Source organism: Pleurodeles waltl, chromosome 4_2, assembly GCF_031143425.1.
Source record: "Pleurodeles waltl isolate 20211129_DDA chromosome 4_2, aPleWal1.hap1.20221129, whole genome shotgun sequence".
In the NCBI taxonomy this organism is placed as follows: Eukaryota; Metazoa; Chordata; class Amphibia; order Caudata; family Salamandridae; genus Pleurodeles; species Pleurodeles waltl.
The window spans coordinates 622,929,452-622,947,217 of record NC_090443.1 but is presented as its reverse complement, the minus strand read 5'-3'; the positions used below and the strand labels follow the sequence as shown (position 1 = coordinate 622,947,217).

General features: G+C 43.9%; 1 protein-coding gene across 2 annotated transcripts in view; it reads left to right on the top strand.

Annotated features, from left to right (window-relative positions):
• The window catches only part of PRKACB (protein kinase cAMP-activated catalytic subunit beta), a 211,753-nt gene that overhangs the window by 152,487 nt on the left and 41,500 nt on the right, over nt 1-17,766 (top strand). For both annotated transcript variants that reach the window (XM_069232203.1, XM_069232202.1), the window contains exon 8: nt 13,581-13,703. In XM_069232203.1, coding sequence (XP_069088304.1) covers nt 13,581-13,703 — 123 coding nt within the window. The remainder of the gene's footprint in view (nt 1-13,580; nt 13,704-17,766) is intronic.

The following is a 17,766-nucleotide window of genomic DNA, read 5'->3' as shown; positions in this document are numbered from 1 at the left end:
TCAGGTGAGGAGAGTGACACTTCTGTTAAGCCTCAGAATAGAGATAGGTCCCAGGACCCAGGTACCTTTGAGGAGAAAAGAAAGGTGCAAAAGACTTACCATCCTCCGTCTCAGAAAAGGAGAAAATACAATTCTCCTCAAAAAGTGTGTCCTCAGCACCTACCACTCTATCCACCAAGTCTTCCAGGCGCCCGCAAACATTTTCAGAACAGTCGATGTTGAGACCCAACAGTGACACGCTCCCCGTCGATGGCCTATACAGCAATGATCACCACTGTCTCTTCGTCAGCAGCGTCGACGACGAAGCTGACAGTCTCATCCATTAAAGTGCCCATACCGTCCACTTTTATCTCCTTGTTGGTGAAAATTCCTTTATTACCTCTGACGAGCCCACCGTCGATGCACTCTCCATCGTCGACGAAGCTCTCGTCATTGACATCACCATTGACGAGGCTCTCAGCGTCACCACCACCGTTGATGAAGCACTTGTCGATACCACAGATGGAAACAATGATTCATTCGTCGATGACCATAAAAAGTTCCAAATCTTTTCTACAGCCTCATGACACTTCCCCTAGCAACATATCCCCATATCCATCCAAGCATATGCTGGATGAGTTAGATAACTCAGAAGATGAAGGACCATACGGAGACGCACATAGTCTATCAGAGTTGCAAGTAAAATATCAAGATAATGATGAGGAGGAACAGGAATCTTCCTATGGACATTATTATGATTGGTATTACAAACGCCAACATCCATACTATCCTGATCAATCAGAACCTCCACCTCCTCCAAGTGGAGTACAACTACCTGTTTCACTGGTCCATGACCTGCAGGCAGTGCTGCAGGACTACTGCAAAAGGTTCACAGACACTGCGCAGTAACTGCAAAAATTTCCTCCAGCACCACTACCTGTTCCATCCACTCCCAAACCTATGCCACTGCATGTGACACCAAGAATGACGCAACCTCTAATATTGCTCTACCGCCAAGGAAGAATCCAGCATCTACCTCTGAAGACAACAGGGAAGAGGGTGAGATTCATGACACCCATCCACCTCATGAGTGGGATGAATATGTAATCCCACCAGCACTGCATCCCTTGGATTCCCCTCCTGAAGATATAGGGGGTTTCCACAATTTAACGGAAAGGGCAGCAGCACGTTTTGATCAACCTATCTCTGTGAAGCAATCTGATTGCTTCTTGTATGATTTCAAGTAGCAGATGTGTAAATCTGTAAGGGCTATCCCAATTATAGACCACAACTGGGACGAGGGCATCAACCTCATGAAAACTCCAGCATCTGTGGCGGCTTTGGTGCCACATATTGATAAGAAATACAGGGCCCCTGACGACTCTCCCACCTGCCTCATAGGGCACCCCAAAGCAGATTCTGTTGTATCACAAGTGGCACAACGCTGATCGAAAAATCCTACCACTCCTATTTCTACTTCACCCGATACGGAGGGCAAACAATTAGATAAAATTGGGAAACATTTTTCCACTATGTCTGCCATTTCTGTTTGTGTAGCCAATTCCTTAGCCATCTGGGCTGCTACGATAGACAAATGTGGTCAGAGCTTGGAGCATTGATTGACTTAATACCTAAGGATCTAAAGTCTGAGGCTCAAAAAGAATTGCAAGGGGGGACCGCGCATCTTCAGAAATAATAGATTGTGCAATGGATATTGCTTCTAATTGCTGCAGACAGTTAGCAGGAGCTGCTGTCTTGCGAAGACTGGGATGGCTGAAATCTACATCTTATAGACCAGAAGTTCAAACTAAAATTCTTGACATGGCATACGCTGGGGAAACACTGTTAGATAAACACATTGATGATGCCTTACTCGCCATCAAAACCAACGCGGAAACGGCAAAGTTGCTGGGCACATTGCAGTACCGGAAAATTCCCTTTCAAGGAGGTTGTGGAAGGGGTTTTCCTTCCTACAGAGGAACGTTCCAGTGTTATCATGAATACCAACAGCTGTACCACCATCCATCTGAGTCCACCTACACAAAGCAGACACCCTGGCGCAAGCAGCCCACCCAGTCCAGAGAGGGCGTTCATAGACAATGATTTCAGCTGGGTGCCAGCTACCACACCCTTATCTCACCCTGTGGGTGAGAACATTTCAAACCATCGTCAGTGGAGGAAAATTACATCAGACAAGTGAGTATTGGACCTGGCGACCTACGGTCATACCCTCAAGTTTGTTCAGAGATCACCAAACAGCCGTCCAAAGGGTTTGCATCCCCCCCTCCTTCACTTATTGCAGAATGAAGCCCTCATCAAGCTCACCAAGGGGAGCAATCGGGAGGGGGGTACCCTTCAAACAGAGGAACCCAGGTTTCTATTCTACTCTTATTTGTTTCCTCATCAAGAAGAAATCAAGAGAATGGAGCCCCATTTTGGATCTCAGGCAGCTCAACAAGTTCTTAAGGAAACAATTGTTCCATAGGGTCACTCTGTCAGATATCCTTCATCTCTTAAAACACAGGGTCTTCATGACAACTCTCGATTTGCAGTATGCATATTTCCACATTCCTATCCACACCAAACATTGCAAGTACCTTCGCTTCCCAGTAGCTGGCACCCATTACTTTTTCAAAGTTGTACCATTTGGCCTCAAATCCGCCCCAAATGCCTGTCACCAGTAGCAGCTGTCCTCAGAGAACAAGGTCACCAGGTGTTCCCCTCCCTGGATGACTGGCTGTTAAAAGCGCAAACACATATGCAAGCTTCCACAGCCACTCAAGATTGCATTACATTATTCCATAAATTGGGACTAATACTGAACCTTCAGAAATCAATTCCTGTCCCACATCAACAAACAGTATTTCTCTGCTCAGTCCTCAATACCAGGCAAGAAAAAGCCTTTCTTTCCCTAGAGAGGCAGCAAAAACTAGTACAGTTAGCCTTAAAAATGTCAAGAAGAAAAGTCCGCTTCAGTGCGTCTGTACAAATCGTTGCTAGGAATGATGTCATCTGCTATATATCTCGTACACCTAGCACGCCTGAAGATGAGGCCTCTACAGGAATAGTTACAGCTCCAATGGATACAGACAGAGGGATCTTTTGACAACTCAATCACAGTAACCCCAAGAATGGTCCAAGCTCTGGCCTGGTGGACTCATCTATCTCATGTCTCCAAGGGTCTCTCTTTTCTACCCCTAATTCCAGATTTCAGCATAACAACAGATGCCTATCTAGAAGGTTGGGGTGGACATTCCCAGGATCTGCAAATCCAAAGCAAATAGTCTGCCTCCCAGAAGTCCAAGCATATAAATCACCTAGAGCTCAAAGCTATTTTCCTCACTCTTCAGGCTTGTTACCCTGCATACAAGGTTTTCTGGTGCTGGTACGGACATAAAACACCACAAACATGCACTATGTGAACAAGCAGGGCAGAATCCGATCTCTAGCTTTATCCCAGGAGGCACAGGACTTATGGGTCTGGCTGACACTGCACAACCTCACCCTCAAGGCGAAGCATGTCGCTGGAATGAGCAATATTCTGGCAGACACACTCAGCAGAGTCATGGAAGATTATCACCAATGGGAATTAGACCAAGACGAATTGAACAGAATTTTTCACCTCTTGGGAAAACCTGATTTAGACCTCTTTGCCACGAGTGACAACAGCAAATGCCACTTCTACGCAAGTCGGCACTCACTCCTGGGATCATGGGGGAATATGTTTTGGATAAGATGGTCGGGGATATTTGCGTACACTTTTCCCTCCATCCCCATGATCCTGAGAGTTCTCGACAAGATGAAGGTAGAAAGATGCCAATTGATTCTCATTGCTCCTCAGTGGCCCAGACCGTTCTGATTCACCTGGCTTCTCCCATGCCCACACTACTAATGAGGAAATAGGGCCAGATTCTGCACCCCGATTCACACACACTACGATTATGTGCATGGCTCCTGAATTCCATGAATTTCAAAATGTAAACTTTCCCCTGGAATGCAGAGACATTTTAGCAAGGGCAGAATCAACCAATAGATCCTACAAACTGTAGTGGAAAAGATTCTGCATATGGTGTCAGAAGAACAATTTACACCCATTAGAAGCAACACTGGAACAAATATTACCTTACCTGCTGTTGCTAGCATGTTCAGGTCTAGTATGTACATCTGTTAAAGTACATCTGGCAGCAATCTCCAGGCATAGGCGTTCTACCCCCTACTCGTACCCTCTGCTCCAAAAGAATAATCAAACAGTTTACAAAAGGACTCATCTGGGTTGTCCCTCCGGTATGTCCTTCTCCACCGGAGTGGCAGCTTAATATTTTCCTCTCCCAGCTCATCAAACAACCTTTTAAACTGATTAATAAATCCACCTTGAAATTCCCTGCCTGGAAAGTAGCCACTCTTCTCACGCTAAAATCTGCTTGAAGGGTGTGTGAGATTCAGGCTTTCACAACCCAAGAGCCTTTTCTCCATTTCACAAAGGATACTCTTATTTGACAAACTAATCCAAAATGTATTCCTACAGTGCCCTCTTGGTTCCACCGTAATGAACCAGACATTTACGAACATTTGTTTCGAATCCAACGATCCCAGCAGAGCAGTCTCTGCACACACTAGACGTAAAAAGATGTATCAAGTTCAACTTGCATCGCACCAAACAGTTATGAAAATCACAGCAACTCTTCATTGCATATGGGCAAGCTGAACAGGGCATGGCTGTTACAAAGGCAAATATTGCCAGATGGATCTCATCAAACATACAGTTTTCACCATTCCAAGGTGGGCAAACCTCTGTCTTCTAAGACAAAGGCACATTCTAGAAGAGCTATCCCCACATCACCTACCTTTTTCACAGGCATGTCTTTGGGAAAAATCTCCCGCGCTGCAAGATGGAAGAGCGTCCACACCTTCATGCGGCACTGTTGCTTAGATTCAGCACATAAGAGTGATGCAGCAGTGGGCCAAGTAGTTCTATGACATCTGTTTCAGTGAGGTTAAGCCTCTGTCTTTTTTTAATGAATTTAAAGCCTTTGATTGCACACTGAGTATATCCTACTACATTTAGAAGTTTATTACTTGTATAATTATGATTCTTGTCATTATTACTATTATTCACAGTTTTATAATTTTGGTCATTACTGTTGTGCTCATTATCTAAAAACCCACCATCCGCATGAGGTGTTTGGACTGCACTGCATAAAAGTCTACATACTGCTTGCTATTCTGATTCAAGCATATGAATCTATGAAAGATTCAATACTGGAGAAGAAGAAAAGTTTCTTACCTGTAACTATAGGTTCGATGGCATATGTTGCTGCAGATACACATGTTTCGCACAGTCCGCTGCCTGGTGTTGGGCTCGGAGTATTACAAGTTGTTTTTCTTCGAAGAAGTCTTTTTTGGTCACGGGACCGAAGGACTCCTCCCTCTTCGGCTCCATTGCGCATGGGCGTCGACTCCATCTTAGATTGTTTTTTTCCGCTGTCGGGTTCGGACGTATTCCTTTTCGCTCCGTGTTTTGGTTCGGAAAGTTAGTCAGAATCTCGGAAGAAAGCGTCGGTATTGTTCCGTTCGGTATCGGGATAGTTAGGTACATCGACACCGATCATCGGAAGATTTTGGGGTAGCTTCGATCCCCCGTCGGGGCCTGGTCGGCCCGACCGCGTGCGACATCGAAGCCGATGGAACGGACCCCGTTTCGTTTCTGCCCAAAATGTCACAGTAAGTATCCTTATACAGATCAGCACTTGGTCTGTAACTTGTGCTTGTCCCCCGAGCACAAGGAGGATACCTGTGAGGCCTGTCGAGCCTTCCGGTCCAGAAAAACACTCCGGGACCGAAGAGCCAGGCGTCTACAAATGGCGCCCACGCCGACAAAACAACGTTTCGATGACGAAGAGGAAACATTCTCGGTTCCGGAATCAGAATCCGGAGACTCCGACGTCGAACAACAGCAACAAAGAGTGAGTAAGACGTCGAAAATTAAAACCATCGAGAAGACAAAAGCCCAGGGGACGCCACTGCCAACAGGCCATGGCTCGACCCATAAAACCGGCGAGCCGTCGAAGGCGCCGAAAAAGGGCACGCCCATAGCGAAGACACCCGACTCCGGTCGAGGGACCGCCATGGAGCAACCTCGGAGCCGAGATAGCGGCTCCGAGAGGCAAAAACAAGATGCCGGCACCGAAAAACATCGGCACCGAGACACCCTGCCGAAAGCCACAAAAATTCTGTCGGTGCCGAAGCCGAAAAAAGATTCTCTCTCGGCGCCGAAAAGTTCCACACCTCCATCCTACACAGAGGAACAAGGAATAAGTGGCCAGATGCACAGATTTGGACAAGAGCTCCAAAGTGTAGAATCAGACTACACACAAAAGAGACTGTACATCCAGCAAGACACAGGGAAGATATCAACCCTTCCCCCAATAATGAGAAAAAGAAGGATCGGACTTCTCAAGGATGACTCACAACCACAAGCCAAAGTGGTTAAAAAAGTCACGCCTCCGCCCTCTCCACCACAACAGGCATCGCCGGCACAAACACCGCCACAAATGCACTCACCAGCGCAAACTACCATAAGTCAAGATAATCAGGATCAAGACGCTTGGGACCTATATGACACCCCAGTGCCGGACAATGATCCCGATTCATACCCCACAAAGCCGTCACCGCCAGAGGACAGTACCTCATACTCGCAACTGGTGGCTAGGGCAGCAGAATTCCACAATGTCCAACTGCATTCCGATCCTATAGAGGATGATTTTTTATTTAACACCCTCTCGGCTACACATAGCAAATATCAATGTCTCCCAATGCTACCAGGGATGTTACGGCACGCAAAACAAATTTTTGAAGAGCCCGTAAAATCAAGAGCCATCACCCCAAGGGTGGATAAGAAATACAAACCACCACCCACAGACCCAGTGTTTATTACTTCGCAGTTACCACCTGACTCCGTAGTAGTAGGGGCAGCTCGCAAAAGAGCAAATTCCCATACATCTGGCGACGCCCCACATCCGGACAAAGAAAGCAGAAAATTTGATGCGGCAGGAAAAAGAGTAGCATCACAGGCAGCCAACCAGTGGCGCATCGCAAATTCTCAAGCGCTGCTGGCCCGATATGACCGCGCACACTGGGATGAGATGCAACTTCTCATAGACCATCTTCCACAGGAATACCAAAAAAGGGCACAGCAAATAGTTGAAGAGGGACAAACGATCTCAAACAATCAAATCCGCTCTTCAATGGACGCAGCCGATACTGCAGCGAGAACAGTCAACACTGCTGTCACCATAAGGAGACACGCTTGGCTCCGCACTTCAGGCTTCAAACCGGAAATCCAGCAGGCTGTCCTTAATATGCCCTTCAACGAGAAACAACTTTTTGGCCCTGAAGTAGACACAGCCATTGAAAAACTTAAAAAGGACACAGACGCGGCCAAAGCCATGGGCGCACTCTACTCCCCGCAGAGCAGAGGCTCTTTTAGAAAAACTCCATTTAGAGGGGGGTTTCGTGGCCAACCCACAGACACCACCAGCCAACAAACCAGAACCACACCATATCAGGGTTCATTCCAAAGAGGAGGTTTCAGGGGATATAGAGGGGGTCAATTCCCAAGGAGTAGGGGAAGATTCCAGACTCCAAAAACACCTCCACCTAAACAGTGACTTTCAAGTCACACAACCCCTTCACTCAACACCAGTGGGGGGAAGACTAAGCCAATTCTACCAATCTTGGCAGCAGATTACAACAGACAATTGGGTATTAGCAATAATCCAACATGGCTATTGCATAGAATTCCACAAATTCCCACCAAACATCCCTCCAAAAACACGCAAAATGTCACCTCAACATTTAGAACTTTTAGGACTAGAAGTTCAAGCACTACTGCAAAAGGATGCAATAGAGTTAGTACCAGTACAACAAAAAAACACAGGAGTTTACTCCCTGTACTTTCTAATTCCAAAAAAAGACAAAACATTAAGACCAATATTAGATCTCAGGACACTAAATACCTACATCATATCGGACCACTTTCACATGGTCACACTACAAGACATCATTCCACTGCTCAAACAGCAAGATTACATGACCACATTAGACCTAAAAGATGCGTACTTTCATATACCGATACACCCTTCTCACAGAAAGTACCTAAGGTTCGTATTCAAAGGAATACATTACCAATTCAAAGTGTTGCCATTCGGAATAACAACTGCACCAAGAGAATTCACAAAATGTCTAGCAGTAGTAGCAGCACATATCAGGAGACAACAGATACATGTGTTTCCTTACCTAGACGATTGGCTAATCAAGACCAACACAGTAAAAAAGTGCACAAACGACACCACATATGTCATACAAACCCTTCACAAACTGGGTTTCTCCATCAACTATACAAAGTCACACCTCGAACCGTGTCAGACACAACAATATCTAGGGGCAACCATCAACACATCAAAAGGAATTGCCACTCCAAGTCCACAAAGAGTGCAAGCATTCCACAAGGTAATAAGTGCTATGTTTCCAAACCAAAAGATACAAGCAAAATTTGTGCTAAAACTTCTAGGCATGATGTCATCATGCATAGCCATTGTCCCAAACGCAAGACTACACATGCGACCCTTACAACAGTGCCTAGCATCACAATGGTCACAGGCACAGGGTCAACTTCAAGATCTGCTGTTGGTAGACCGCCAAACATACCTCTCGCTTCTATGGTGGAACAGCAACAATTTAAACAAAGGGCGGACATTTCAGGACCCAGTGCCTCAATACGTTATAACAACAGATGCTTCCATGACAGGGTGGGGAGCACACCTCAATCACCACAGCATTCAAGGACAATGGGATGTACACCAAACAAAATTTCATATCAATTACCTAGAACTGTTAGCAGTATTTCTAGCGTTAAAAGCCTTTCAACCCATAATAACACACAAATACATTCTTGTCAAAACAGACAACATGACAACAATGTATTATTTAAACAAACAAGGAGGAACACACTCAACACAATTGTGTCTCCTAACACAAAAAATATGGCAGTGGGCGACTCACAACAACATTCGCCTAATAGCACAATTTATTCCAGGGATCCAAAACCAACTAGCAGACAACCTTTCGCGAGACCACCAACAAGTCCACGAATGGGAAATTCACCCCCAAGTTCTGAACAAGTACTTTCAAATTTGGGGAACACCCCAGATAGATTTGTTCGCAACAAAAGAAAACGCAAAATGCCAAAACTTCGCATCCAGGTACCCACACCGCGAATCACAAGGCAATGCTCTATGGATGAGTTGGTCAGGGATATTTGCATACGCTTTTCCCCCTCTCCCTCTCCTTCCATATCTAGTAAACAAGTTGAGTCAAAACCAACTCAAACTCATACTGATAGCACCCACATGGGCAAGACAACCTTGGTATACAACTCTACTAGACCTTTCACTAGTACCGCATGTCAAACTACCCAACAGACCAGATCTGTTAACACAACACAAACAACAGATCAGGCATCCAAACCCAGCATCATTGAATCTGGCAATTTGGCTCCTGAAATCCTAGAATTCGGACACTTAGACCTCACACAAGAATGTATGGAGGTCATAAAACAAGCTAGAAAAGCTTCCACTAGACACTGCTATGCATCTAAGTGGAAAAGATTTGTTTGCTACTGCCATACCAATCAAATCCAACCATTGCATGCCTCTACAAAGGACATAGTGGGATACTTAATACATTTGCAAAAAGCGAATCTCGCTTTTTCATCTATAAAAATACACCTCGCAGCAATATCTGCTTACTTACAAACTACTCATTCATCGTCTCTATTTAGAATACCAGTTATTAAAGCATTCATGGAAGGGCTAAAAAGAATTATACCACCAAGAACACCACCAGTTCCTTCATGGAACCTTAACATCGTCTTAACAAGACTCATGGGTCCACCTTTCGAACCCATGCATTCCTGTGAAATGCAATATCTAACCTGGAAAGTCGCATTTCTCATTGCAATCACATCCCTCAGAAGAGTAAGTGAAATACAGGCATTTACCATACAAGAACCATTTATTCAAATACACAAAAATAAAATAGTTCTAAGAACAAATCCAAAATTTCTACCAAAAGTAATCTCACCATTCCATTTAAATCAAACAGTAGAATTGCCAGTGTTCTTCCCACAACCAGATTCCGTGGCTGAAAGGGCACTACATACATTAGACATCAAAAGAGCACTAATGTACTACATTGACAGAACAAAGCTAATCAGGAAAACAAAACAACTGTTCATAGCTTTTCAAAAACCACACATAGGAAATCCAATCTCTAAACAAGGCATTGCTAGATGGATAGTCAGATGTATTCAAACATGCTATCTTAAAGCCAAAAGAGAATTGCCTATTACACCAAAGGCACACTCAACCAGAAAGAAAGGTGCTACAATGGCCTTTCTAGGAAACATTCCTATGAGCGAAATATGTAAGGCTGCAACCTGGTCTACGCCTCATACATTTACTAAACACTACTGTGTAGACGTACTAAATGCACAACAAGCTACAGTGGGCCAAGCTGTACTAAGAACATTATTCCAAACTACTTCAACTCCTACAGGCTAAACCACCGCTTTTAGGGGAGGTAACTGCTTTATAGTCTATGCGAAACATGTGTATCTGCAGCAACAAATGCCATCGAACTGAAAATGTCACTTACCCAGTGTACATCTGTTCGTGGCATTAGTCGCTGCAGATTCACATGTGCCCTCCCGCCTCCCCGGGAAGCCTGTAGCCGTTTAGAAGTACATCTTAAATCTTAAACATTTGTACATTTGTAAATAATTATTATAAACTTTTTATGTACATACGTATTCACTCCATTGCATGGGCACTATTTATAGCAAACAACTCCATCCTCACCCTCTGCGGGGAAAACAATCTAAGATGGAGTCGACGCCCATGCGCAATGGAGCCGAAGAGGGAGGAGTCCTTCGGTCCCGTGACCAAAAAAGACTTCTTCGAAGAAAAACAACTTGTAATACTCCGAGCCCAACACCAGGCAGCGGACTGTGCGAAACATGTGAATCTGCAGCGACTAATGCCACGAACAGATGTACACTGGGTAAGTGACATTTTCATTCTCCAGTATTGGTGTCTTTCATAGATTCACATGTGATCCACCCTCTTCCCCTCAGATGCTCCCTTCATGTATTGGGATATTGACTTCCCACTTATGCTCGATAATCTGAATGAAACTGCCTCTGTTAGGAGTGATCTAGAGGGTGCTTTTGCCTCAGTAGTTATAGTTTCAAATCTGGTCCTTTTCCAAAGGGACATAGATAGGCTATTGAATTGACTCTGCATTGCCATTATGGCCTATGGTATTACTACATACTGCTTTACTATGGTACCATGGACTCCCACGTCGATGATGGGGAACGACTCAAGCACGTGAATCTGTGAAAGATACCAATACTGTATCTTACAATTACAGGTAAGTAACTTATTTTCTTTTTCTTCTACCCTGGCTAGCAAAATCCTACAGTTCCATAGTACCTTAGACAGAGAGTGGCCCCACAGTGAATGAGTGTCCTCCAGCGCGGTTGAACAGTACTGATATGAGCAACCAGCCTCCACATACAGTCAGGGATGCACTTTGTGCAACTGAAACTGCAGTAGCAGATGGCCAGTCAGACTTGCCATGCTATGTACACTTCACAGCCATGATTCAGCTCTGTGCACTGAGGGGGTGGACTGATTTTGCTGCATGTAGGACTTCATATGAAACCCCCAGTGGGGCAGCCCATCTTTCAGAGGAAAGGGGGTGCGACCCTGCAGTCACTTCTGCCCCTCTAATGCCCACAGATTTGTCCTGTTCCCCCTTGGGCATGGTAATTCTGAGTGCTTTACCGAGGAAAGTGGCACATTCAATTGTGAATGTTCTATTAGCTTAGCCCTATCAAGTGTTGGTGAATGTGCACTGGGCGTTCTTTTCACCTCACACTAGAAGCCCGGCTCACAGTGCTTAGGTAACTGTTAGACTCCGTCCCCTTTCCCGACTAAGCGATTCATCCGAGCCTCTGCACATCCAACAGTGGCATGAGTTTTTCACCTGGGAGAAGAGACCTGGTGCACAGGGTGGCATGTGAGGTCAGTCCAACCCTATCAGGGTGTCCGCCATTCTGTGTGTGTTCTTTTATGCTGTAGAAACTTAGCACAACAATAGACATGGGATGGCACAGCTGTTTACCACCCTCCGTGTCTGCCCTGAAAACCTCCTATTACTTGTCTGTCACACCGCAGCACGTCTCTTTATCTGCCACCAGTGCTGCTTATGCTCAAAGTTCTCGGCCCCCTACTCGCATCTCAGATTCACTGCTTTAGTGTGCAGTCCTCATCTGGAATTTCCTCAAGTGGGTGATGGAGAAGGACTGCTAATTTTGTCTTCCTTTGTTGTGGTGTCAAGACTGTGCAGCAGCTGGAAAGTCTGCCCCCTGGAACACAGTATGTAGGGCGAGGGAAAGCTGCTCATGTTTGTGTCAGAAAGCGAAGCAAGAACATGTTTTCTAATTTGTGCTTGCTGACTACCCCACAGGGAAGCATTTCAAAATAAAATCCACCTTTTCTCTCCATTCAAGCTCATCCAGTCACACCACCCCCACATCATGCTAGGAACGGAAGACCGGGATACCCTTTAAAATGTCAGTGTGTCCATTTCAGATTCAAGTTTAATTAGGTAATTTTAATTGTGTACTCCATATAATCAAAGAAGTAATTGTATTATACATAATAGGGCAGGCTTTTGAGGTGTTTATTCCTTTCCCATTGCCCTTAGTCATGGTGTATGGGTGCCATGTACTTGCATCTAATAAACATGTGTGATCTAGTTACTTAGGCATAGCCCTTCAAGGCTGAAACCATGGTTTGCAAATCTTTGCAGCCCACTTGAATCCTTTTTACTATTCTTGGGCATCTGAAGTAACAGGACACTTATTTAACAGTGCCAAATGTTTATATAATTGCCAGCACTACTCATGTCAACTCTAGATTGGTAAAATCACAATTCCTAAAATGAAGCTCGGTGCAAACATGAGTGCAACAGTTCAAATATACCTATTAAATATGAGTGCACTGAAAACCTAACAAGATTGATAATGGTGTGTTCTTCTAGACTTTCTATCTTAATGACCATCTTTACAGTTCACCTTAGTTGTTTGATATTTATTAAACATACCTGCCTCCTTCCTGTTTGTCATTGTTGATTCAGATGAAATATTATGTTGGGAAAAGCAAGATAGTATTTGGTTACAATAAATGCAAGATGGATCATTAGCTAGGATCTCAGAACTGATTTGTTGATGTAGCATGCAGGGCAGTCCGTTGCAGCAGGGCAAAGTCCATTAACGATTTCATTACTGTGAGGTCAATAACATGTTATTTACAGTGCTTTGAGTGAAAAGTAGATGTGTAGAGCACCATCTGAAGAACACGTCATTATTAAATGAACCCCCATGTCTACAAAAAGAGACCATGTGATTATTCACGTTTTATACTGACGCTTTGAAAAACAGTTTTGATATCAAAGCACATTTTTTTGTGTTGTAGGGCTACAACAAAGCAGTGGATTGGTGGGCATTAGGAGTTTTAATCTACGAAATGGCAGCTGGATATCCTCCATTCTTTGCAGATCAGCCAATTCAAATTTATGAAAAGATTGTTTCTGGAAAGGTGGGTATTCTCAAGCTTCTAATTTCTTAACATAAATCGTGCCATGTTCATTGTCATAAGCAAAGAGCACAGGTCTAAGAGACCCTACAGTAGTAGGGTCTATTTAAATGTATACCATAGTATAAAGCACACCCTTTTTCTCAAATGTAAAATGTTTTTGTATTGATACCAGGCATAGGTGCTATAAAGTTGGGTACAGTAAAATAGTCAAAAGGAAAACAAGGACTAAACTTGGAAAATGTTGTTATGTTATGTTCATTTGTATAGCGCACTGATCACCCAATGGGATATCCAGGCGCTTGTGCAATGTGTGTGATCTCAAGGTGCCTATATGAAGAGCCAGGTCTTCAGCCTCCTGTGGAACTCAGGCGAGGAGGAGGCTCTGATGTGTTGAGGGAGGTAATTCCATGTCTTGGGTGCGTTGTAGGAGAAGGAGCTACCTCCTTTTATGTTTTTGTGAATTGGGTGCATATGTGAGAGTGAGGCACACTGAAATTTTCTTGCGCTTTTGAATTGGGAGCCAGTGAATCATACTGAGGTGCAGTGTTATGTGGGAGGTCAAGTAAAAGTCTTGTAGTTGCGTTCTGGATGGTCTGTAGTCTGCGTAGGAGTTGTTTGGAGTTTCTGGTGTAGAGTACCAGTCCTTTAGTTGAATGAGAGTCATTTCCTAGTAGGTAACGGTCTAATAAGTATGCATTTTTTATCACATTATCAGGTACAAAATCTGTTTTCTTCACCCAAAACGAATATTGTTGGAAAAATATTTGGGTACTTTAGGTCTACTAGCAACTATTGTAACCCGCTGTCTTTATCATGCATTCAGGTGTGCTATTAATTTTGAAATGTTCTTTTGGTAGCTCAGTGTAACACAACTCCATATTCTATAGATATATAAAATCACATCTGTATGTGCCCATCTGAGTGTATGCAAAATTATCTTGCAGAAAGTGCCACGCTTGAGAATCTCAAATGGCCAACTCATAGTTTGACCATTTTTAACTCTCCGAATCAACATCACTGATTGCGTTAGGACACTTGCTGATTTCAACCCTTGAACTGGTATCGGAATGGGATCATAAGAGGGCAAAAAGGTTGAAAACAGGATGGGTAAGGGAGGAGCCTCAATTGGCGTGGTTACTGACATGAAATTAGAGTGGAAGGTGGACACTGGTAACAAGACAATACGAAAAACAAATCTTATCTTCCCATCAATGCATGCTACGTGACACATCAGTGACCTATCTTTCATGCCCAAAGGGGCAGTGAACTCACTGAAAGGAACAGTGAGCAGGCTCTGGGTGATGGGGCAGGAAAGTGAAAGCATGTATCTGCGCAAGCAAAAGTGTCCCAGTGATGAACCTACCTCAATGAAAGAGTGAACTCCCACACGCAACCTCCGATCAGCCAACCTCGCCCTAGCCACAGTCCCCCGCATCCAACGAACCACCACAGGAGGCAGGTCCTTCTCCTACCTCTCCCCCAAAACCTGGAACTCCCTCCCCACCAACCTTCGCAAAACCAAAGACCTCCTGCTCTTCAGAAAGAACCTCAAGACATGGTTGTTCGAACAGTGACCCCCCACTTGCCCCCCCCGACCCTTCCCCGCAAGCGCCTTGAGACCCTCACAAGTGAGTAGCGCGCTCTATAAATTTTTTTGATTGATTGATTGATTAATGATTCAACTTGCTAAAACCGCTTTTCCAGTCTGGAGTCTAGCCAGTTCCTAAACGTCTTTTGCACTACGCTGTGCTCTAGGCAAGGAGCAATGCAGTGTCCTTACAATAACCTGGGTGTAACCATATGCTTTTTGGAACTTGTGGTCGCTGAGAGAATAGCATTAACAGTCTCTATGATATTAGCAGCTGCAGTTTAGACTTTGCCTTGACCCAGCGCACATCTCACAAAAAATAAACAGGTAGTTATGCATGCCGATACACAGCAGAGAAGAAGTAAACGGCGGGACTCTGGAATCTCCATCTCCACTTCATGTCATTCTTTCCTCGCTTTTACATTGGCTAAACCATGAATGTGCCTTTGAGACCTCTAAACTGCAGTCTTCATGACATCATAATTTTTTCCACTTTTTGGCTCTGAACATCCAAACTATTGACCTCAGGAGAAAGTCTTGCTGTCCTCATGTCAATTTCTTCCTCTCTTAGGTCACATGTTTGCACCTGTAATAGACAAATGTACTACAAGGTGTGGCTTGTGGATCAATACATCTATTCTGGCCTGCCTTTCACAAGGCTGTTTTGCTTTCCCCTCTTCTGATTAACCTGAAATCTCATATTAATTATTGTGGGCCAGAACCGTGCCATGCAGCATATTGACATTTATTTTTCAGGTCACTTATACATGTTGTATTTCTTCATATTTTGTTTCTTAAAAGCAATCTCACCAAACTGGGAAGCACACTTCTGTGAATCCATCATTTTTTCTGGCCGATTCAAGGGCACAATGACACTCTCATACCTTTCCAGCTCCTTGTACCCTCTAGTGACATCTGCAGATACATTTCAGTAGTGCTTGTTCTATGAAGGAAAGATAGATAAGGTCACCTATTGTTGCGTGTTATGAATTAAGCGTGCCTTCTGTTTAGTCAACAAAACGGTTCTCAAAGTTCTTCATGTAGATAACCAGAGATGGTCCCATTCTCTCTCCTGGGCTGTTTGTTTCTCTTTTAACAATGTTTTACTGTTTAAAAAAAAAAAAGCAGTTCAGTTAACAACCAAGAAACTTTGTGACATACACTATAACATATATGGGCTTCCATGAAGTCTGTTTTATACATTGCCCCTTCTCCTTTTGTCGTCCATCCCCATGACTTTTCCCTCCTCATTACAGGATTAAAACTGGCTATACTTATAAAAATAAGAAAATAAGGCTTCCCTACCCTTTCACTACAGGTAGCTTTTTATATGCCTAAAATAGTCTAATATAACAAGACATTTCAGGGAATATTCTATTAAATCTCCATAGAACAATATGTATTCCTTGTCTCTACGTATGATTATTGGCAGCCCACAAATAAACTTTAAGCCAGTACTGTGTCCTACGTATACAAACAGTATTTCATATTAAACTTTAAATTATTTCCTGTCTAGCAAGGAAACCACCCCAGATCCTCTTAAACTTGAACAACTGGTCATTTATTTGTTGGATTATCGTATGAGGTTATGTGGGACATTTCTTGCATCTGTATGTCTACTGTCAGGCACTTTGCGGTCCTCCATAGCCGCAAATTACTGAGCGTGGTTTTGGTTGTAGCTGTTGCAAATCCATTGCCAATATTGTGATGCGACATCCGGGAGTGTGGCTGTATTATGTAGCATCCCAGCAGAAATTGTCAACTCACCAGAGAGATCTAAAACACTTGTCACTCCCCTCCAAATGCCTGGTCAATATGTGTGCAGCCTGACATTACCAAGTTGTGAGAAATTGGGTTGTTGATTTAGGGAGAAGAAAACCCTACTCAAGCAATAACCACAGTCCTTGTCAGTCTGAACCACAAAGGTCACTGATTTACCTGTGCTTAACCCTCTGGTAGTTTGGCACAAAAGCAGTCGGGCTCGACTTAGAGGAAATGTGTAAAGTATTTATGCAGCACGCATACAATAAATTGAAAACACAACACAAGAAACATCATACACTAATTTAGAAAAATAAAGAAACATTCAGTAAATAAAATTATACCAAAATGAATTAAATCCAATCAGTAGAACCTGAGTTATGAATTGTTAAAGTGTTTAGCGAAATCTAGCTTCTAAAAGATCAAAACACCAACATCTAGTGGCATGAGACCTGGGAAAAGTCACCTGCAGACTCAGACATTTGTTTGAAGAAAAGTCCAGGAAAAGGTAGAGTTCAGTTGGGCAAGGTAGCAGGCTATGTACAAGGAGGTGGAGTCATCACTGATGAGTGCTGGATGAGGAAAAATCTCGGAGCAGAAGAAGCTGGATTTCCAGGTTGAAGAGAGGTTGTCTTCGTCGATGGGGAGCCTGTTGCTTTTGAGCACAGTGACCTTCAAACTTAAACAACTTTTTGGAATTGGAAAACCGCGAGC